This window comes from Podarcis pityusensis, assembly GCF_964106645.2.
Source record: "Podarcis pityusensis genome assembly, chromosome: 2".
NCBI classification, from domain to species: domain Eukaryota; kingdom Metazoa; phylum Chordata; class Lepidosauria; order Squamata; family Lacertidae; genus Podarcis; species Podarcis pityusensis.
In genome coordinates this window covers 44,139,534-44,160,939 of record NC_138029.1, presented here as the reverse complement: position 1 = coordinate 44,160,939, position 21,406 = coordinate 44,139,534, and the positions used below count along the sequence as shown (strand labels likewise).

The 21,406-nt window shown below is 49.4% G+C and overlaps 1 protein-coding gene and 1 long non-coding RNA gene across 7 annotated transcripts; one reads left to right on the top strand and one right to left on the bottom strand.

The window, feature by feature from the left end:
* Positions 1-1,473: 1,473 nt before the first annotated feature.
* LOC308469295 lies at positions 1,474-2,949 on the bottom strand. Its single transcript, XR_013982079.1, has 2 exons — positions 2,817-2,949; positions 1,474-2,092 (listed from the first exon to the last, which is right to left on the bottom strand). It is a non-coding gene; the product is annotated as an uncharacterized lncRNA (long non-coding RNA).
* Positions 2,087-19,932, top strand: LOC308469292 (uncharacterized protein). Of its 6 annotated transcripts, none has more exons than XM_080991501.1 (6): positions 2,087-2,758; positions 8,731-9,235; positions 9,752-9,833; positions 11,376-11,542; positions 12,647-15,439; positions 17,554-19,931. In XM_080991501.1, the coding sequence occupies exons 2-6, from the start codon at positions 8,815-8,817 to the stop codon at positions 17,964-17,966; spliced, it is 3,876 nt and encodes a 1,291-aa protein (XP_080847627.1). In that variant the 5' UTR covers positions 2,087-2,758; positions 8,731-8,814; the 3' UTR covers positions 17,967-19,931. The 6 variants fall into 6 exon arrangements, with proteins under 6 accessions (XP_080847627.1, XP_080847629.1, XP_080847630.1 ...); XM_080991503.1 differs by lacking the exon at positions 2,087-2,758 and adding an exon at positions 2,900-3,071 and having other exon boundaries at positions 11,376-11,458; positions 17,554-19,932; XM_080991504.1 differs by lacking the exon at positions 2,087-2,758 and adding an exon at positions 2,904-3,071 and having other exon boundaries at positions 9,752-9,806; positions 11,376-11,458.
* The last annotated feature ends 1,474 nt before the right edge of the window (positions 19,933-21,406 follow it).

The following is a 21,406-nucleotide window of genomic DNA, read 5'->3' as shown; positions in this document are numbered from 1 at the left end:
TTCATTGATCTCCCTTACTGGAGTGTAATGGCTGGAGTAGAAGTGAAATGATCTGATCCAGCCTGCAGAAGAGTGTACAGCTGAACACATTGCCAATTTGCCAGCTCTATCTATGCTGATCCTTGGAGAGGCAGGTTGGAGAGGAGGCAGAGGTGGTGATGAATAGATTGAGTCCAGTGTCCCTCTTCCCCACACAAAAATTAGAGCCAGCAGGACTGGAGGAGCACTAACCATGTCGCTGGGGGGAATGGATGTGTGTATTTTTAAGCACAGCAGCACATGCGCAACTTCCTGGTGCATGCAGAAATCTCTGATTCAGGCCCTGGTGCCTGGTTAGGGTGGAGTGGTGGAACCTCCATATGGCCTATAAAGAATTAACCAGGTATAGCAGCCATACGTAATGAATGTCTCTCTCCTTATCCATCATTGTTGTGATTTTTCTTAAATAATCATATTAGAGCTATTTTCATTGTGCAAAGTGCTTTCCAGTTCTCCTCCTCCTCTGCTGTTTCTCCCAATTCATCTAATGAATAGTGGGCTTTATTTTAAAGAGATCTATGTATTAAAATGAAAAGGTTCAGTGGTTTTATATTTTGCAGATACATGCATATATGGAAATCTTTGTTTGGTTTTTATAAAATTAAACAATTATTACATAAGACATACTCTGATCCAGGCTAAGTTCTGGGGGACTAATGAAGGGACTTCAGGGTGGTGGTGATTAATGAGTACAGCTGACAGTGAAGGAGAGATTCTGGATACAGAAAAAGCCAACACACACAGCCATTATGAGTCTTGAGGAACTCAGGTTCGTCTCCAGTGCTGTTGAATTCTGTACGTGGGAAGGGGAGGGGCACTATTTTGCCCTTTGCCTGAGGCAGCAAAATGATTTGGGCTAGCCCTGCTCTTCCCCTAGTATTAAGATCCAGCATTTTCACTCCTAAAGTAAACAAAAAATTAAAAAACACAGAGGAGATTAGAGGCAAGCAAGAAGCACCCACCTCTGGAATTAGCTGTCAGAAGCAAGTTTTCATTCTGAAGGCCAGGACAACTCTTCCCATAATAATCCTCACTACTCCTTGTCGGCTAAGGAAGGATGAAGACCACTTCATCACCAGGCCTTTCTGCAACCACACCATGCAGCATGTAACTCAGGAGCTGCAACCTGCAAATACAATCCAAATTAGTTTGTCCACCATCAGGATGCACGCTGCGAAGAAGGCCCTAAGGCAAGTTGCAGGTCTGAGCAAACATGAAAGAAAATGCTGGACATGGGGGTGGGCAGTGCTAGATAATATAGTGCTATATTAAGTGGTGTGTTTTCAGCTGATTTTGGAAAGCAGCCCTCAGAAGTAGCATGATGTAAAATATAGCAGGGTGTGTAAGCCACTTGGACTCTGTTGCCACAAAGCACATAGGCTGATGGCATGTTGATTAAAAACAAAACACAACACAACACAACAACCAGAAAGATTTGTGGCACCTTGAAGAGTCTCCAATTTATTGTAGCATAAGACTTGGTGGACTAGAGCCCAGTTCATCAAACATATATTCAGATACATGGCTATAGAGAAAACAATTGTGAACAACTGGGCCAAAAGGTCATGAAATACAAGAGATCATGAGACAGAAATTCCTGATCTGAATACATAGGATTAAACTTGCTCATAAATTCTAATCCAGCAATTTCGCACTGGAGTCCTCGTAAAAGTTTTTGCTGTTGTTAAATGCTGGTGATTTTCAGGTCAGCAGCAGTGTGTCCTGAGAAAATGAAATATCTTCCCACTAGCTTATGCTGCCTTAAAAAAAATATGAAGCATTGTGCCCATTTATTCTTAACTGTGGGTCCTTGCTTATTTGTCCTATACAGACACTAGGAAGGCATTGTTGGCAGCTGATACCATACCATATTTCAAAAAGTAAAAACCAGGACACCCCAAAAGTTATTGAGGAAACCACCAAAATTGTTGGGCTTTTTTTAAAGGAACAGTTTGGGCTGGTTCCTTTGACAAAATGTTGTGTTCAGTTGCTTTTTCTTCTGGGTCTGTCCTGTAGTAGATCACTCCAGCCTTTCCAATTCTGTCTCTTCATTCTGTGGATATTATAGTTTTTAGAACGCCTAAGGCAAATCTTTCGGATGAGATCACTGTCTGAGGAACTGGAACAAAATCTTGTTTCAGAAGGCTACAGTACAGATGGTGGATGGGGAGACTGTGGCCCTCCAGAATATCCTCATGGTGCGGAAACGGGAAAGGGCAACAGCAGGCAAGTAAAGCTGTGCAGGCCTGGCTGGTGCTCCTGTCAGTACCACTGCCAGACAGTGAGCCTGCTTGGGGATGGGGAGGGTGGGCCAGCCCGGTCTGCCAGGAGGGCCCACTAAGGGCCCCTTTGACCCAGGCAGGGTCCTGCCACCCCGGGTCGGCCCCTGCTCGAACAACTCTTTTCAGTAAAACCAGTTCACACGTTCAGTTCAGGAGGGGGGGTATATCCGCGCACGTGTGAACCAGCCCCGTGTGTCCTCTTCTGACAGTAGCAGGCTCGCTATCAGCGCTCCGGCAGGCGGAGGGTTAACACTCCCCCCCCCCCGCGGCTGAATTGCTATTAACCAGCTGCCACATGGGCGGGGGCGGGGCGGGGGCCATAAAAGCTGCCGGCGGCGCAGCCGAAGACACAATTGATCCGCGCAGCGCCAGCCTCGCCCCCCGAGAGTGACATCATCCCTTCCAAACCCCAACCGGCGCTGCCATTGGCTGGCCAGGTAATTGAGAGGGGCATTTCTGCTCTCCCTCCCGCCCCGCCCCTTTCCCCATGCCTACTTTGTGCGTCTCTGGCGCTGCTGCCGCCGCCGCCGCCGCCTTCTCCTCCACTCCGCCTTCCTTCGAGCCCTCCGGCCACACACGCCCAGGGCAGGCGCCGCCGCCGGCAGCAACAGCACCAGCAGCAGCGACGCCCAGGCCGGCCGGCAGCGTCCCCTGCCCGGAGACAAAAGCCCCCCAGGGCTCCTTCGCTTGCTGGAGCGGCCGAGGGACGGTTGGCTCGGCTTCCCGGCGCGCCGCGAGCGAGCGAGCGAGGTAACAGCCGTCGAGTGGCGCCGGGAGTTCCGGCGGCGGGCGGCGCCTGGCCGGAGCTTTGGGAACTGCGCGCGGAGCGGAGAGGGTCTGGGCGGCTCTCCTCCCCCCCCCCCCCACGGTTGGGCAGGGCGGGTTGCTTCTCTTCCCCCGGTTTCCCACGTGCTGGGGGTCAGCTTATTTGGGGGAAGCGGGGGGGGGGGCGTGTGGGGCTCCGGTGCACATGGCGCCGGCAGGTGCAAAGCGGACTGAGCGAACAGCCCTGATCTGGAGGGGCGGGGCGGGGTGTTGGCTTTTTTGTTAGGCTGGGCAGTTTTTGAATGGATCCTCCCGGCCAAAGGGAAGACTGGGAGCTGGATCCCAGGCTCTTCTCTGGGCTTCGTGAAGCCTTCGGGGCAGAATCTGCTGTGTTAGCCCCGTCCGCTCTCCCCCTCCGACCAACTCGTCACCCTCGGAGAGGGGAGCTGCACACTGCATTTGCTGTACCCGTTGGTGGCTATTCTTGTTGTTGCACTTTCTCTGGGTGCAGTAAGGGCATTTTTTCCTTTTTAAAAAAGGCGTGATGTGAAAGGGTTTTTTCCCAGCAAGCTGATTGAAGCGAGCTAAGGCTACAAGTGCATTAAAAGCGTCGGTACTGAAAAAGCGAGGTTTATTTTATATATAAACAAACAAAAACACAAAGCCTCCATAATGTCAGGGGCCACAGGGGGAAGTGGCTCCCATCCCTAAAAAGTCTCGCATGAAACCAGGAGGGACCAATTCCTAAGATGTGCAGGCCCTTTCCTTTGTTAAGGGAGGGATTTGCAGTGGTGATGAGCTACCATCTCGTATGAACACACAGCCCCACCCTGTGCTTCTTTGTGAGAGTGAATAGGCTTTCCCTGGTACTGCTGGATGAATCCATTTAAAAGATAAAATGAAATTGAGGCTGCCTTTTTGCAGGAAAGGCAAACTGAACCAAATCTCTCTCAGCTGGTTATTGGAAGAACAAATGTCAACTATCTCACCATTCATAGGGTCCCATGTAGTTGACAGTGGACAAAGGGGTTCCTTTCTCCGTCACAGTATACACGTAAAGGAGGCTGTCTCTAAAATGGGGGGGAAAAAAGTTTGTATTAAGGCTTTGTACTCAACAGAAATAGCCTCCCCCCGCCCCCGCTTGGATTAGCTCCTCTCTAGGAAAGAGGCTACCCTTCCAGGAAAAATCCCACAGGAAATAAAGTAAAAAAAAATGGGGGTGGGGAATCCAGGTGACCTAGTGACTTTTAGATGGATGGCTGAGAGATGCAGAAATGGGCTAGTCTAGAGCATGGGTAGGCAACCTAAGGCCCGAGGGCCGGATCCGGCCCAATTGCCTTCTAAATCCAGGCTGCAGACAGTCCAGGAATCAGTGTGTTTTTACATGAGTAGAATGTGTGATTTTATTTAAAATGCATCTCTGGGTTATTTGTGGGGCATAGGAATTCATTCATTTTTTCCCAAAATATAGTCCAGCCCCCCACAAGGTCTAAGGGACAGTGGACCGGCCCCCTGCTGAAAGCTTGCTGAACTCTGCTCTAGAGGAAAGGCAAAGCCTTTTTGGGATGGAGATGAATGAATAAAACCCTTTAGGGCAAGGTGTACGGACCATCTGCTAGTGAAAGGATGTTGCTACAGAAGTGTGCAAAGGAAGGGCAGTGCATGAACACTGAAGAATAAGGAAAATCACTGGTGAGGTAAAGTTCAATTATAAGATGGAAATAAGTTTGGGGAGTATGCATCAAATCAGGTGAGTTTTTAAATGGGAGAGATGTCTGCTAATCTAATCACCTACCTAACAGGGACGTGGGTGGCGCTGTGGGTTAAACCACAAAGCCTAGGACTTGCCGATCAGAAGGTCGGCGGTTCGAATCCCCCCAATGGAGTGAGCTCCCGTTGCTCAGTTCCTGCTCCTGCCAACCTAGCAGTTTGAAAGCATGTCATAGTGCAAGTAGATAAATAGGTACCGCTCTGGCGGGAAGGTAAACGGCGTTTCCATGCGCTGCTCTGGTTCGCCAGAAGCGGCTTAGTCATGCTGGCCACATGACCCGGAAGCTGTACACCGGCTCCCTCGGCCAGTAAAGCGAGATGAGCGCCGCAACCCTGAGTCGGCTATGACTGGACCTAATGGTCAGGGGTCCCTTTACCTAACCTAACAGGAAGCAGAAGTCATGGATGATTGTGTTGGGGGGAAGACAATGGCTTGGGATAGCTAAGCAGATGTAACTGTGTCTTTGCACACTGATGCTTCTAGATCTCTCTCCCTGGTACTTACTTTGTGTAATTAAAGCGGATCGGCAAGGTTGTAGCTGGGGAACATAATGACCATCTCCAAAACCAGAAGAGAAATTATAGGCTTGCTAGCAGAGCTCTTCCTCCTGGGACAATAATTGGAACAAACAAAAAACCAAAAGTGAATGGGTGACTGTTGGAATGATCTAACTCTCTTGCTTTGGGGCAGGTGTGATGGGGGTGGAGGGGCTGCAGCTCCCTTGCACTTCTTATGGCTTCAAGGAAAGAGCAGAGGGGGGAGGGTTGAGTGTCTAATGTAGCTGGAAAGTTTAAGAGAGTGTGCAGCAGCATTCAAGGGCTAGAAAAGAAGCAGGTTTTCCCATGGGCCTGCCTCGGGCTCAGATGTGGACTGAAACATACGCTTTGCAGCTTTGGGTGATGCAGAATTATAAACATGCCAGGATGTTGCGGTGGGTTATAAACAATCGAACAAGCTATTTGAGACAGTTGAAAGCTACTCATGGTTGGCAGTAGAAGGGTGGGGGTAGAGTGTAAATACAATTTTGGGCAGGGTGTGTGTAAGAGATTTCAAAGAGTTCGACTGTAGCATGAACAACACTTAGCTCTGCTGGCTTTTAAAATGTCAAGTTGTTTTCATTAACAAAACAATATGGAAAATAAAAATTAGAGGCTGGTTATGACTTAAAAGTTAAATGGCTAGCTTCTGTGATACTCCAAGGAACTGCATATGCAGTATATGCATATACAGTGGTGCCCCGCAAGACGAATGCCTCGCAAGACGAAAAACTCGCTAGACGAAAGAGTTTTCCGTTTTTTGAGTCGTTCCGCAAGACGAATTTCCCTATGGGCTTGCTTCGCAAGACGAAACGCCTTGCGAGTTCTTGCAAGTTTGTTTCCTTTTTCTTAAAGCCGCTAAGCCGTTAATAGCCGCTAAGCCGCTAATAGCCGTGCTTCGCAAGACGAAAAAACCGCAAGACGAAGAGACTCGCGGAACGGATTAATTTCGTCTTGCGAGGCACCACTGTATAAGGGAATTTGGAGGGTACACACTTTTAGCAAGCAGAAAGTGAAACTGAAACTTGACCATGCAGGAGACAAGAAGGTCAGGAGAAACCAAAGTACAGTATTAAAACAAAATGACCTCTTAAGATAATAGGGTGGGAGGGCAAAAGTTCCCTATCAGAACTGTTTGGCAATAGCTGATATTGACTGGGAAGGTTATTTACATGGAGAGGTGTTGTGTCAAGTGTGACTTAAGGGGTTGGTCCCATAAAGTTCATTCTTGTTGCATTGAACAAATGTGCTTTTTGCAAATAGGGTGCTGTTTCTGCATCTTTCTCTCCCACATCAAACAATGGGTTAAAAGTTAACCATTCTTTTCAGCATAGGAGTGGCTAAATGTCCTGGATGTTCAGTTAGGGCTTTAAAACAACCAGCTGAATAAGCAAATATGGGTGAAGACTCTACCCGTAGCCCCCTCATTGCCTTGTGCTCTAAGAGCAGAATGGAAATGACCCTGGGAACTGCCTTCATGATCTAATAGCTGTCAGCAGTCACTGAAGCTTTCTGCATATGGCTTCTCTAGAGTGGGCAGAAAGTAATGTGATCTGCTGGTGGACCATTGGGTGCCCTAGGATATAGGTGGAAGAGCCTCTCTAAGTCAGTGGGTGACTTGAGACCTATCTACCTAAGTCAGCTCTGTCAGTTCATGGGCAGCGGGCAAAGTATTCTATGACACTTACTGCCTGGGAAGACTGTGCAGAGGCTGCCAAGGGCCAGTTAGTCTTTCACTTCCTGCACAGGAAAATAGAGCATTGGTAGTGTCAACTTTGGACCACGTGGCTTGGCAGCCCGCCCCCTTGTCTTCTGCCCTCTCCCCTGGAGAGGAGTGCTATCATGTATTGTAGCCTCTGCAGCCACAGTTCATCACACTTCTGCCCGGGTGCAAAATTACCACTGGCAACAAAGCTTGGTTGGTCCCAAACCTGCTGTGCAAGCTGCATCAGGTGCACCCAAGGTGAACTCTCCTGACCTGGAACCCTCCAGTTGCTTTCGGCTGCAGCCAGCGTTCTGTGCTGGCAGGGGCTGATTTGTTGGCGGAGGCTGCTCTCGTCAAATCAACCCAAGATTCAGTGCATGGCAGTTGCGTAAGGCCTTCAGCTCTTTTGTATGCTACATGCCAATCCTGGATAATCAATGTGGATAAACCTTGCATTTTAAATAGGCTCCAAGCAAGTGTGTGTAAGAGTGAGGCATTTGGCTGAAACAAATTTGCATCTTCTGTTTTGCTGTTCACCTTGTCTCAGAGGCACTTCAACTTTCCTTGTAAAGTTTTGATCCTCTCCTCAGTTTAGAGGCAGGAATTGAACTGTCTTCAACAAATCCCTTAAAAAAAAAACCCCACCCTCCAAAGCTAAGACATGTTTAAAATAACTTCCTCTCTTTGGTCATACTGGAAAGGGCTTCGATAGGAGATCTAATTATCTAATAGTATGGCTCTATGAGCTGCCTTGGTTTTGCGGCGTAGGATTTATTGTTGAATATAAATTTCAGCTACAGTAGTGATTGTAAATTTTGTAGTGATCTTTTAAATGCCTTGACAGTCCATTGGATGCCATCTGGGAAGGGTCCTCCTTTCAAGTTATACTCTGTCTTGGCCTGTCCCTGCCAGCTGCTCTTCCACCAATAAGTCAGTTGGGGAGGCATAGGGAGCAGAGCATGGTGAGGAATATCAGGTTCTCCTTCTGCTGGTGGATTTGGTTTTCTTTCTCACCACATCCCCCAAGCTTGAGTGCTCTGTGGTTTTGATGGAACACTTTTTCTTCTTTTTTGCTGGGAGTTGCAAAGTAGGCTGCTAAAATAGTTGCCAGCCATGGGCAAATACTGCTCTCTGGGCGGCAGTGTTCCTGATTTGTCACTTTGCTCTACAAAGGGGACTGCACAGTGGCAGAAATAGGGCCAATCTAATGAACAACACAACATTGGCCTTGTGGCCTTGCTAGGTGGATCCTAGCAACGCAACTGTTGCTTGACTGTTCTGACTTACCAGTAAGACTCCAACATAAGGCAGCTGCCACTGTGACTTTGGCATCCCTAGAAAATTAGTTTTGTACTGCGTGGATTTTCATGCTTTTCTTTGCAGTCCACCAACGTAGAATCCACCTCTCTGAAAGCTTTTGGCAACAAGCTGCAGATAGTTTCATGTGACTAGATGGCTGCATATGAATGCTTTTGTGTATATAGTCAGTGCTGGCTTTTTGCATCCGAAGCAGCTAGGTTCAGCTTGCTGAACCAACGGGATGTGAGAGTCATCTGCAATACTACACACAATCCCCGCAGAGCTTCATTGGGGTGGGGTTCCACACAAAGTGTTGGTGGTCCTCTTTTTCAGGTTGCAGGTGAAAACGGAGCCCTGCACCTGGCCTAGCGGTTCAGAGAGATACGGACAGCCTGCCCAGTGTCAGTCGGTGCAAAGATGGATGACAATGGTGCTGCTGGCGGAGACCCAGCTCCACGGCTGAATGGCGTGGCAACGGCCAGTAAAGGAGCCCGGGCTGCCTGTCCACCTGCAGCAAAGCAAACACCCAGCAGGAGCCCTCGGGCTCCAGTGCAGGTCCCTGGCAGGAAGCAGCCAGGAGCCACTACAAGTCGTCCTCCTACAGTTCCTTGCGGTGCCCCCAGAATGCTCAGCAATGGAGCAGCCAGGAAGCCCCCCGTGTTGCAGACGAAGCAGCCAGTGGCCAAGGCCAGTACTGCCACCAACTTGTCTGCTAAGGGGGCAGTGAAAAAGGTCATGGGGGACAGACCCAGCAGGCCAAAGACTTCAGAAAGGATCGGTCAGGAGAAGGAGGTGCAGCAGAAACCCACAAAAGTGGAAACGCAGGTGACGGCTTCAGGTATGGATTGCCAGCCTAACTCTTCAGCAGGGGGTTATTAAAGCTGTGCTAAGCCCCTTAAGACATTGCATGGCACCTTTGAGGTTTGTTCCTAGACATGCTTGTCTAGAGAAGGCTGTGATCTGGGCCAGGTTCTCTCAAACACAGCTTAACTCAATGGAAACTTCCCATATACCCTCCCTCCCCAAATTGTGCCAAATTTTGGGAACAACATGGAACTATGCGGCTAACTGAAGGGTCCTTCCTCCCTGCCCCCCACCTAAAACCCCCTAGTAATCCCCCCCCCCCCCCGGTTTCCACTTGTATACCTTGCAAATATGTGCACAGGCCTGGCTGTGATAATCACTCACCATGTACTCAAACCTGGTAGAGAAATGAGGTTCCAGGAGCCTTCCCTGTTCTGCTGGCGACTTGATAGCTCTTTCATGCTTATCCAGCTAGGCTCTTCTGATAGTTTGTTCTGTGCTTTAATCAGCTGTTTACTTAAGGCAAGTATCTTCTTTGCTCTTTCTGTAGCACCAAAGGCAACTTCCACGAAAGTCAAGAAACCCGAACAGACAAAGCCCCCCAGGTATGGAACGGAGGAGCGCAGGGAGCTGTGAGTCAGACCGCTGGTCCATTCACCTCAGCATTGCCAACACTGACTAGCAGCATCAGTTCAGGGTCGCAGGGAGGGATCTTTCCCAGCCTGCCTGGAGATGCTGGGTATGGTACCTAATACAGTACATGCAAAGCATGTACTTTTGTCCCAGGAGCAGTCCTAGGAGGCAGGCCAGGCTGAGTGGGTGACTGACCAGAGTCCAGCACTGTCCACTGGCACCACAGTGGCTATTTGTCATCCTAGTGCAGGTGTGGGGAACCTTTGGCCCTCTGGACGTTGCTGAACTACAACTTCCATCATCCCTGACTGTTGGCCATGCTCGCTGGGCCTGATGGGAGTTGTAGTTCAGCAACATTGAAGGGCCCAAAGGACTCGTGTCCTAGTGAGTAGATGCAGCCCTGCTTCCGTTAGAAGGAAGTAAGAGAACAGAGGTGCAGAGGACACTGGGATGTGGGTCTGTAATGTGATGAGTGATTGGCAGGGGGGCTGCCAGCTTCTTGAACACCACCATAGCAACGACAAAAAATGTGCACCTCCCACTCAACGATGCACCCCATAGATGACCACATGTACTGTTTTTGTGGATCTGCTGTTTTGTGGGTCCTACCTCTGCAGTCTCTGAATAGACTGATAGGGTGCACTTAGCAACAGTGCAGTACCTGAACCAACTCAACCAAAGTGTAGTTTCCATTCTGATTAAGGAAAATGTGGCCCACAATCGCCTTGTGTACAGTGCTTCCCCCACTGCGCATTGGAGCAGGCAGTTCTCTGCTAAAAGCGATGGTTACTGAAGCAGTATTTTGAACTGTGCTGGCAAGTACTGCAGAGGCTGCCTTGCCTAGAGTAAATACAGTTTTGGTGATGTGCCACACTTTAAAAAAAAGGAATCAGTTTAATTATCTTTACTCTGCCAGCTCTTCAGAAATGAGAGGTCCTCTTAAGGCAAATCTACAGGCAGAATTTTGCCCCGTCGACTTCCTTTGGGGCAGTCTGTACAGTATACCAAAAAGAAATCAGTGGGCAGAGAAATAGCAGTTGTAGAGGTAAATTTACCTACTTTTAATTTGCTTTTATGCATTTCCTTTTTTAATCTTGGAAATGACTGGAGGCAAGGCCCGGAGAGTCGGGGGTGGGGATATTCTCCAGGAAGGTTCTGCGTTTCCCCAGGGCTCTGATTTGCATGTTGTAAACAAGTGGAGGAATGGGAAGCACAGCTAATTTTATGTTTCCTCTCCCCCCCCCCGCCCCACTTGCTTTGAGGATCTGAAGCTGCTTCAGGCCCAAGGAGCGGCTAGAACGGAGGAAGTGATCTGATTTTTTAAATCTATATTTTATAGCTTTCTCACTGGAACACTTCTCTTGACGGCTGGCATTTGTCAGGGATAACCTTGCCACTCTGGTCACAGCTAATTGCCAAAGACTTGGAAGTGCTAGCATTTGTGCCAACGTACCAGCATGCTGGCACCAATGGCCTCTGTGTGTTTGAAAGGCTTGAGCTACAGTCTCTCCCCTGCATAATCTTGTTGCTTTCTGTTTCAGAACTTGGTTGCCAGGGACCAAGAATTCAACTGCATCAGCCTTAAACAGACCACCAGCCAATAGCACCGCAGCCAACGGCAAAGGTGTGGGGAAACCTAAGCAGGCAGTGCCAGCTGCTGGTCAAGCTGTAGTAGCGCAGCAGAAAAGCAGTCCGGCTACACAAAGAGGTATATGTGAAGATACGTATGTCCTACGTGGCTTATGGGAAGTTCTGAGCCTTCCACAGCATAATGCAGAAAGGGAAAAGTTCCACATTCTGTGGAATCTTGGATATGTATAGTTGGGGGGATAACAAGGAAATGAGGAAATCTTCACAAGAGTACACAGCATACATGCATCTCATGAAGTAGGCTCAAGTCTATGGGCTTTTCCACACTTCCTCTTGTCCTGCTCTTGTCCCCTCTTTAGCTCTTTTGGTGCAAACAGCAATCAGGTTTTCTTCAGGTTGCTATTTGTTCCTATTCCAAGCTAAAGAGAGGAAACTGCTCAGACCCGTGTTTTTTAGGCATGGGACAAGTACACGTCATCACTTTTGCTGCATCAGACTAACACAGCTGCCCCTCTGGAAATTGAGACATTTATATAGCACTTCTATACGTCAAGAAACCCGCGTAACTGTATCTAGTTTCAATCCTCTGAAGATAGGTTGGCATTTCCATGTTGCATGCCTCCAGGTGAAAGCTGCTTGCTGAAGCCCACCTAGTGAGTTCATAGTAGAAGTGAGATTTTAGTTAGGGACTTTCTGAGAGTGAGAGCTGCCACCTTAGTTGGGGGACTATACATTCCACCAGCCTTCCTCAACCTGGTGCCCTCCAGAGGTTGTTGCACTTCAACTCCCATTGGCACTAGGCAGCACGACCAGTGATCCAACATGGTGGGAGTTGCAGTTCAACATCAGATGGGGAATCCTGCATTGCATATCTGCATTAAACTATAGCTAATGGTGCCTTATTTCAAAGAGGGTTTGAGGTGACCCAAATTCTGGCTCCATAAGGCAAGGGATGCAGCAGTTGGAGATCGCTTTAGGGTAGGGGGTGGTGCATAGCGAAGCATTCCTAGTTGATGGTACTGTGGCTTTTATGTTGTTTGGTTTGAAACCAGGTGGCAGGCATAAAATGGGTAAATGTTTATGGCTTTGGAGCAGAATTGCAGCTGCCATGAGAATCAGACCTTCGGCTGCTTAAATCTTCCAGCATGCATTGACGCATGTTGCGAGAGGCTCAGCTTTGGCAATCGCTGCAATGGACTTAAAATACTATTTGTCATTCCAGATGCTTCCAGAGCTGTCACGACCTCAAAGGCCAAGCCTTCAAGATCAAACCCTGCTGTGAAGATGCCGCCTGCCCCCTCCAGGCACCCCAAACTCCCAAGCTCAAAGTCTCAGTCCGAGCAAAACCTCGGGCAAAGGAATGCGGCCGCCCTTCCGAATACCAAGCTTTCGTCGAAGAAGTTCTCGGAGTCTACTAAGCCCAGAACTCCTGCCAAGGCGGCTGGTGGGACTTCGCATCCGCCCACGCCACAAAGAGCTGCTGCCTCTGCTTCCAAGGCTTCTCCTGCAGGGGGCAGTCCAGGCAAGAAGCTCCCCAAGAAAGATGCCCTTCCTAGCCAAGAGCAGGCCCCCTCTCCAAAGAAGGTCCAGAAGGCCAAGGAAGGGCATGCCATGGTGGGCACTGGTGAAGCAGAAAGCATCTCCATAGAAGAGGCAGGGCCCATAGAACAATTAGACCATGCAGCAGAGGTAGAGACTGTTTCCTTGCTAGACTCCCAAGAGGCAGTGTCTGAGACCTGCAGGGTGGAAGCAGCGGCGACTGAGCAGTTGGCGCCAGGGGGCTTGGAAGGGGAAGACTGGGCTGCATATCCCAGCATGAAAGTGCCAACTCCAGCCACTCTTGAGGCACCCCTGTCCTCGCTTGATCAGCAAGATGTGACGTTCTCTTCCTCTCCCACCGAGATGCATCCAGCGGTCCTTGTCACACCTTTGGCTTTGTCCAGTCCAGATGATGTGAAGGACTCTTCCTCCCCTACTGAGATGCATCCAGCAGTCCTTGTGGCGCCTCTGGCTTCGTCTAGCCCACAAGATGTGACGGTTTCTTCCTCTCCCACCGAGACGCATCCAGCAGTCCTCAAGGCACCTCGGGTCTCTCTGCCTCCGCAAGATGTGAATTATGACGAGATACATGATTTGGCCGCCTCTGAGGTCCTGAACGTCCCTGGTGACGAAATACTGGGCTTGCAGGCAGCTTGCACTTACGAACCATCTCTTCCTGTTGATTCGGGGCTTGCTTCCCAAACTTCAACGCTGGAATCTTCCCAGACTAGGCAGGCAGGCACAGACTCTGAGTACTTAGAGGAGCAAGTCTTTCCGCGCCTTGATGTTCCAGTGGCTGTTGAGCAGCCGCACTTACTGCTTGACGCGGAAGAGCCTTGTGAAGGCATAAGCCACCTCTCGTCACCCGGCACCCCGGTGTCCACTGGGGAAGATGTCCCCATGCCAAGCTGTGTAGAAGGATTTCATTCTCCCGGGTCCTTGGTTCCAGATTTTGGGTTGCTTGAAGAGGCCCAAACTGCCAAACCTCTGGCACAGGCAGCAGAGGCACCGGAGGTGTCTGTCGTCACAGCGGAGCAGCCCTCCTCGTTCAGCCAGGCAGGTCCTCCCCTGGAAAGTATGGCAGAGCCTTGGGCAGCCGAACATGAAGTGGATGAGGTCTTAAGCCTGCCTCGTAGCCCAGAGGTGGAGCAGCAGGTGGACAGGGCCCCAGTGGAGGCAGAGACTGAGAGGCTGAGGAGGAGCCCACTAGAGCTTGCGGCTGAATGTGGTGACGTAACACAGGAAGTGGTCACTTCTCCACAGGCTGAGAGGCCACAAACAGCTGCCATTTATACTGAAGATGAACTCCTGGAGCCTCTGCATGCAGCAAAAGCTTCTGTAATCGGTGAGTTTGTTCAGGACCAGGCCCCAGTCTCTCTCCAGACCCCTGAAAGCTTGCTTCCCACAGAATTTGCTGGAGAGCCTTCTGTAGCCCACAGCGACCCGTGCAGTTGTTTGGGTGGACATCCCGCAATTGGAGGCCCTGTGGATGATGGTGGCGGTGATGATCCAGTGCTCCTGGAAACGTGTGGGGGTAACCTGAACCAAGAGGAGGCTCCTGCGGGGGAAGCTCCAGGCTTCCGGCCCCATCTCTCAGGGGAGCTCTCTCCGAGCGGTGTGGCTCAGGTGTTGGTGCACAAACCCCAGACCCTGCCCCTGAGGAGCCTTGAGCTGCTGCAGGAGCCTCCCGTCCAGCTCCCCGAGCTCCCAGACTTGCTGCTGAGTAGCACAGTGCTGACCACGAGCCAGTCCCCGGAGAGGGGAGGCTCCTCTTCAAAGTCCAGCACTTTAAGCGGACCCGATTTGGCAGGCAAGAGCAGCAGCGAGACCAGCACCCCCGAGGAACTGCTGGACTATGACAGCAGCTCCGGGGTAGAGTCCAAGTCGGAGGAGAAACTGGAGCAGACCTGCCACCAGCTCCTGAGCCCCCTGGAGGACCTGCCCGGCGAGCTGGACCTGGGCATCCACATGGAGAAGGGAGACGATGAGGCGGAGACCCTGCCTGCTGACGAAGTCCTTGGCGACCCGCCCACTGAGCCCACCGTGTCCTCCGAGGAGGAAGCCGAGCTGGACGCCGATCTCCTGAAGGACCCGGGCTTCGCCAAAACAGCCGTGTGCCTGTCGACATCTTTCCCGGGCAAGCCGTCCTTGCCCCACTCCGTGGAGGAGTCTGACGAGCTGGGCTCCGGCGACGCTGGCACCGAGACCCCAGCCTCCACCAACTCTGCCGCCTCTTGCGACGTCTTTGGCGCCTTCCACCTCCACTCCACCGACAGCTGTGGGAAGAGCCCCGGCCTCTCTTCCCTCGAGAGCGAAGAGGGCAGCAAGGACCAGCTCCCCAAAGAGACCGGCAGCAAGGCCCCCGTGGATTGGGAGCAGCACTCTTTGCAGGCCTCGCCAGCTCCCCAGAAGACGCCTGGAGGGCAGGGGGAAGAGTCATCCCAGCCTTTCACTGCCACTTATAGCTTGGCTGCAGGTAACGTATAGAGGAAACCTGCCTTGTCTGTGTCAAAAGTGCCAACCTGTGGTATCTCAATGTGCAATAGTACCCTGTAGGGAAGGAAGACGGCCCCTCTCCTTCCATGTGCACCTGTTCCATCTGTGTTTCTAGCCAAACAGGCATACTTTTTTTGTCTCTTCGTGTTTGATACCTCCCCCCCCCCAATCTCGACAACCCCTTTTCTTCGCGGGAAACTGTGTGTATTTTAGCGTGTTTTCTGAGAAGGGTAAACTTCTTAGTCTTGATATGTTGAATAAAGCATCACTTTGTCTATCTGATTTGGCCTGTCTTGTTTTTCCAGGAGATCTGTTCCCTACCGTTTTGAGGTGGGGGGGTTGGGGGCTTGGAGAGAGTGGAGAGCCCTAACTGAACGTGGCTGTAAGTGGCTTTGCTTCTGAGATCTCGCCAAGGACAGTCCACGTATTTTTCAGGTGTTAGGGACGCAATGTGGAGCCCTGTCATTGAGAGCTGCCTCTTGTGTGCTGTGTTGCTCGAGTAGCCCAGAAACCTTGGTTGACTTTGCACATGAACTGGGGCAAATCTGACTGGCATATTGGCAGCAGTGAATCATGGGAATATTTTGCAGAGCTGGGTAGAATTTTAATCCATCAAGGTCAATACACTTTCCTAGCCTTGTTCAGCAGCCCTTGAGCCTAGTAGTTGCTTCTAGTGACCTTGGAGTCTCCCTGTTCCGTGAAGGTTATTTTTCTTTATGGGATCCCATCACTATTTGCTTCTCTCTCATGAACTGGATGAAGCCCTGCCAAAAAAAGGCTCTGCAGAGCATTTGGTGGGGAGGGGTTATACTTATGGCAATCTTCAGACTAGTCTTGCAGGCAGCTCCCCTAAAGTGAGTCTCGCCTTATCAAATATAAGAGGAATTGAAATTTGAACAGGCGTCTTCTAATGCAGCTAGCAGGGAGGAGAGTTTTCTAGAAATGGGACTGAATACCATGGAAGAGGGCAAAACCCACTCTGCTGCTCTAGAGGCCTGAACTAGACCTAAGGCTTAAGTAACAGGAGAAACCTGTTGATGGCAGCAAACCCTAGGGGGATGGAGGTCTTTGAGCAGAAGCTAGGCAGCCCTCTGCTGGAGATGTTTTAGCTCAGAAAATCCAGCATCAAGCAGGGGATTCTATGAGCCCCCCCACCGCCACTGTAGTCTATGAAGTTGGCTAAGGCAACTGATCTAGGCAAACCAGCTTTGTTACAGTTGTAATCTTGGAATATGATACCTTAACCTTGTGACCTTCTGTAGAGTGGTAGGAAGAGCATAGGTTGATCTCTTTAGAAGCGATAGGTGTAGTGAAATGGGGGAGTGTTCAAACTAATTGCCATTCTAGGGGGAGCAAAATACGTTGAAATCCTACTGGACTAACAAGGTCACATGCCGAAAGATACTTGGGTCCCCAGTAAGAATGATTGGGTGTTCTGTTTTGTCAAAAGAATGGCAGAGCTGACTGGCAACTTAACTACAACTTCCTTGATGGATACATCTTTCTGCTGCTGGTTGGCTTTTTAAGTAAAATGGTCAACCAGGACTCCAGAAAATATAGGTGCTGTTGAGAAGAAATAACTGATTTAAGAACTAGCTTAAGTTTTATAAAGCCAATGAAGTTCTTAAGAATTAATTGCCCTCCTGCCCAACCTATCATCTTGAGAAACTCGGGAGTGGCTGTTTGACAGGGACCGTGAGTGAATGGGGAGTTGCTTGGGAATCCCAAAAGGCCACCCTAGCCAGGTCCCCATGCAGTTCTTACAGCTGTTGTATGTCCATTAAGCTGGCCCCATATCTGGATGGGACAACACTAGAGGGAGATAAAGTAGGCGATCTGAACAAAAGGGTTCTGCACAGCCCAGGCATTGCAGTGGTGGTGGGTTCAGTCAATAGATAACAGCAACCTTTGAAGGCAGCTTTTGCCAGGCTGAGAAGCATCTCAGGTTTTCTTTTTAAAAAGAAAGAAGTAAACCCAGGCTTTCTTCCCCTGCTCTCCTGTTGTGTTCTTCTTGTCTGTTCCTTCCTCTTTGTTCGTCACCACCCCACCCTGAGGGCCACTCTTTCCAACCCAAGCTCCTTGCCCTGTTTGTAGGTGACAATGGGGCTGGCCTGCCCTTCCCCTGGGGACCCTGTCCGTCAGAGATCCTCTCCACTATCTATGAAGTGGAAAGTGGCGCTGAGACTCCTGGCCCGGACGAAGAGGACGGGAGCCGCCATTTGCGCGCTGCGTCCCGAGACCAGGCTCTTCACCTAGGAAGCTTCCAGGCCACAATGGTGCAGCAGCTGATCAGCCGGACGCTTCTCTTCTCAGCGGAGGCCCCTTCCGGGGCAGCTGGTGGGAAGGGGGCGCTGAGCAGCGAAGCAGAGATTGGCAAGTGGACCGAACTGATCTCTCCTCTGGATGAATCGCGTGCCAGCATCACTTCTGTGACGAGCTTCTCCCCAGAGGACATGTCATCCCCGCACGGGGACTGGACTGTGGTGGAAGTGGAGACCTTCCACTGAATTTGTTTCCTTGGAAATGGAAAGTTTCCCTTGGGCATTTTGACTTGTTTCCCCCTCCCCCCAATACCCTTCCCCTTAGGTACGATCCAGCCGTTCCTGTAGGGACTTCAGAATCTAGTGTTAGCCAACTGCGGGGGTGTTCCTCCTCCCCTTCTCCTGATCTCTTGGGCAGCTAATGAGAAACACTATCTGAGATGATTGCTCTATTGGCTTTTACCGTAGCTTAGCCGCTGTTTTTGCCACTTGCCAGAAAGTGCAAATTCACTTTTGAGCTGCTTTTAGCTCACTGGACCCCCTCTACATTTTGTTTGGGTTTTCAGTGATATGGGGCAGCTTCTACACTTGAGATAGTCCTGCGCAACTTCGCCTGGTAAGTGCTGGGGGGGGGGACGACCACACCCCTCTGCCTTTGGTTGACATACCAATACTTTCTCTACTTGGCAGGGGGCTGCCCCAGCCATAGATAAGCAACTGTCTGATACAGTTACTGATGTGGCCTTGGAATTCCACATGGATTTATTGGCAATTAATGGCTACAAAGGCTGGCAGACCTTTCCTAGGTTGGCAGAAAGTGTTCACATGCCTCATTTCTCATAGCTGACTACAGATACAGGGAACCCTTCTACAGCAAATTGCTTGCTCTTGGGAGAAAGGCGTTTCTACCTCTTTCCCCTGAAAGAGCAACACATGAAATTGCCCCTCCAATGACATAAGGGGGGGAGCATCTACAAGTGAGGAGGAACTGCTCTGTCTTTGGGCATTTCTGTATTTCTCAGGAGCGGGTCATGCCCCAGGTTTCAAAGTGTGTGTGTTTGGTGGGAGGGCTTGTGCTGGTATGTGGTTTGCCATCCAAGTGCCCATCAACTTGGTTTTTTTTTACATAGACATCCGTACCCTGTCCAGGGAAAAGGATAATGAGAATCTCTTTGGGAATTATTCTGCTTGGGAATTGTTTGGTACAGGGCGTCTTCTTCCTGGGAGCTTGAACCCAAAGTTCAGCAGTATAGAGAAGTGGACAAGATTGCAATGCCAGTGCCTGTGCTATCCTGTCTCAGTATTGGCACAACAGTAGCAACCTGCAGGTTTCCTGTGGTGCTTTGCAGGGATAGCTATGCCATGCCCAGGGACTTCCTTTCTTTGATGATGGACAGATGCAATTGACACTTTTTACTGTGGGACTCTGCTGTAACAGACTTTAATGGCGATGAAACACTGCATCTTTTTTTTCTAGTAAAGGCCTGCTAGCATTTGCTGGTATTAAGTGGGACAAAATTACCGTCTTTACCCCACATGCCAGTTGTGGGACACCCATGTCCCATCACAGGGATTTAAAGAATAAAAAAAATTCTCCTTCACCTCTGCATACTTGGGCACGTAGCACAGGACCACTTGCTAGAGAAACTCTTGAGCAGTGCAGAGGTAGAGATGCCTTTGACGCGTTACTTTCCTCCATTTCTGCCTGCTACAATGGAGATGGCAGAATTTAGGATTCTTGAGTCAATTACCTTGAGAGATTAGTGCTGCTAGGGAAATGTTACATGAGATGGAGAAGCTTGTTTTCTAGGTAGGGACAAGGCGCCCATGTTGGTTAGCCCTGCCTTGCTTGTGGGGCTGAAAGTGCCCAGGCATTACAAATTGCTATGGCGGAAGTAGCCCAACTGTGAGACCTAACATTGCATGGCAATATGGTCCTTCTCTTCCATGCCTTCAGAAATGGTTTTCCTCTTGGTAACTCTTGTCCATGCAGCTACATGTGCCTTGAATGCAGGGTTTGGGGAGTATCTCTTACAACTCGATGGAACTGTAGCTTTGTGTAGTGATATCATTGGAAATGGAGCCTTATTAACTGTAACAAGGTGTGTGGTTTCCCTGTGTGGTTTCCCGCCCTCCCTCCTGAAGTTTGCATGTGTGTGACTGCTTTTGTAATGTAGCACATTGTTGGTGATAAATTATGATAGATTTTTCTTAGTTTCTTAAAATAAAGATGAACTTGAGTTTCTGCTGTTGTGTCCATGTTTCAAAATGGGGGGGGGGGGGCTTATATGTTCAGGATGTAATATATTTATTTCCTCAAAATAGGTTTCAGTTCTAATACAACTTTGCGCTTGTGGTGAATTGCTTTCTTCATCTTCCCTAAAACTCTTTCCCTAGCAACTTCACCTTAATATTGGTGCCTAGACTGGTTCCTTAGATGACATGCTGCAATGCAGTTCCATGTCAGGCCTGAATCCTGTATCCAGCTCCAAATTCTACATTTGCAGTGTACATTTAAAAGACTTGCATATACTGGACAATGGTTTGGGGTCCTGCATGATGGGTGTAAATTGCTTCAAAATTAGGTACCAGTTCAGGCCTGGATAAGAGATTTAACCATTTGAACTGCTAGCTCTGTACTCTTCGCCTACCCTTATGAAGCATGGGACAGGTGGCATCTTCCTTCTGTTAATTGAACGCTTTATTATTGTAACCACAACAAAATTGGTTGTTGGTAATGATGGTTAGCCGGTTCTTCTGTGTGCTCAAGTAAAACTACAAAGTAGAAGCTGCTGGCACAGTTCTGCTGTGTCTGTTATGTCATCAAAAGGATATGGATGGGCTTTAAAAGATGCAGTCTGCGCACAGTGGGCAACACCAACACATTCATCTCTAGCCCCTGTACCTTAAAGCTTGGCTGACAGGTGCAGCTGCAGTTTGCGTACTGAAAGAGACTTTTATTTAAGAGCTCGCAACTGTTCCTGCTGTAGTTCACAGAATGATTTGCTGTAGCAAAATGACGTAAAGGGATGCGTGTTTACCTTTTAAGTACCAATGACTTAAGTGGCACCCTCAGGCTTTTACTCAGGAAATATTTGGTGGAAGTCAACATCACTCTTCCAGCTGTTTGGATAGAATCATTTCCCTCTCCTCCTGTGTACTATTCTGGGAGTTCTTCTGATGTGCGCACACCTTGCCAAAATAACCAATTTTGGGGTGTGACATGGTGTGCAGGGGCAAGCTTGTGTGGTGCTTCTGCTGAGGGGCTGGTTAGGTAAATCCCGTCCATTGAAATTTATCAACCAATCTTAGTCACAGTCATTAATTCCAATGGGTATGCTCTGAGTGACATGTTGGAATGGCACACTAAGCGGTCTCAAAAGTGTCCTAGCAGCATATATTTTCCCTTGAGTTCCTGTGCAGATTCTCCAACCTACCTACATCCAAACCAATACTATAAAAAATAAAAAATGCTATACCAAGTATGCAGTTCTATTTGTAAGGTGTCTATCATAGCCTACTTTCCATAATTTGTATTTCTGCAGCTGGGCCCCCTATACCTTACCCTAAAAAAATTGGTTGTAGCAGGATTTCCCCCAGGCTTAGTTCTATTTTATTTTTTTGCTTTTTTGCCATTCCCAAGACCCACACAAACTATTACTTTGTTCCAAGGAATACAGGCTTTG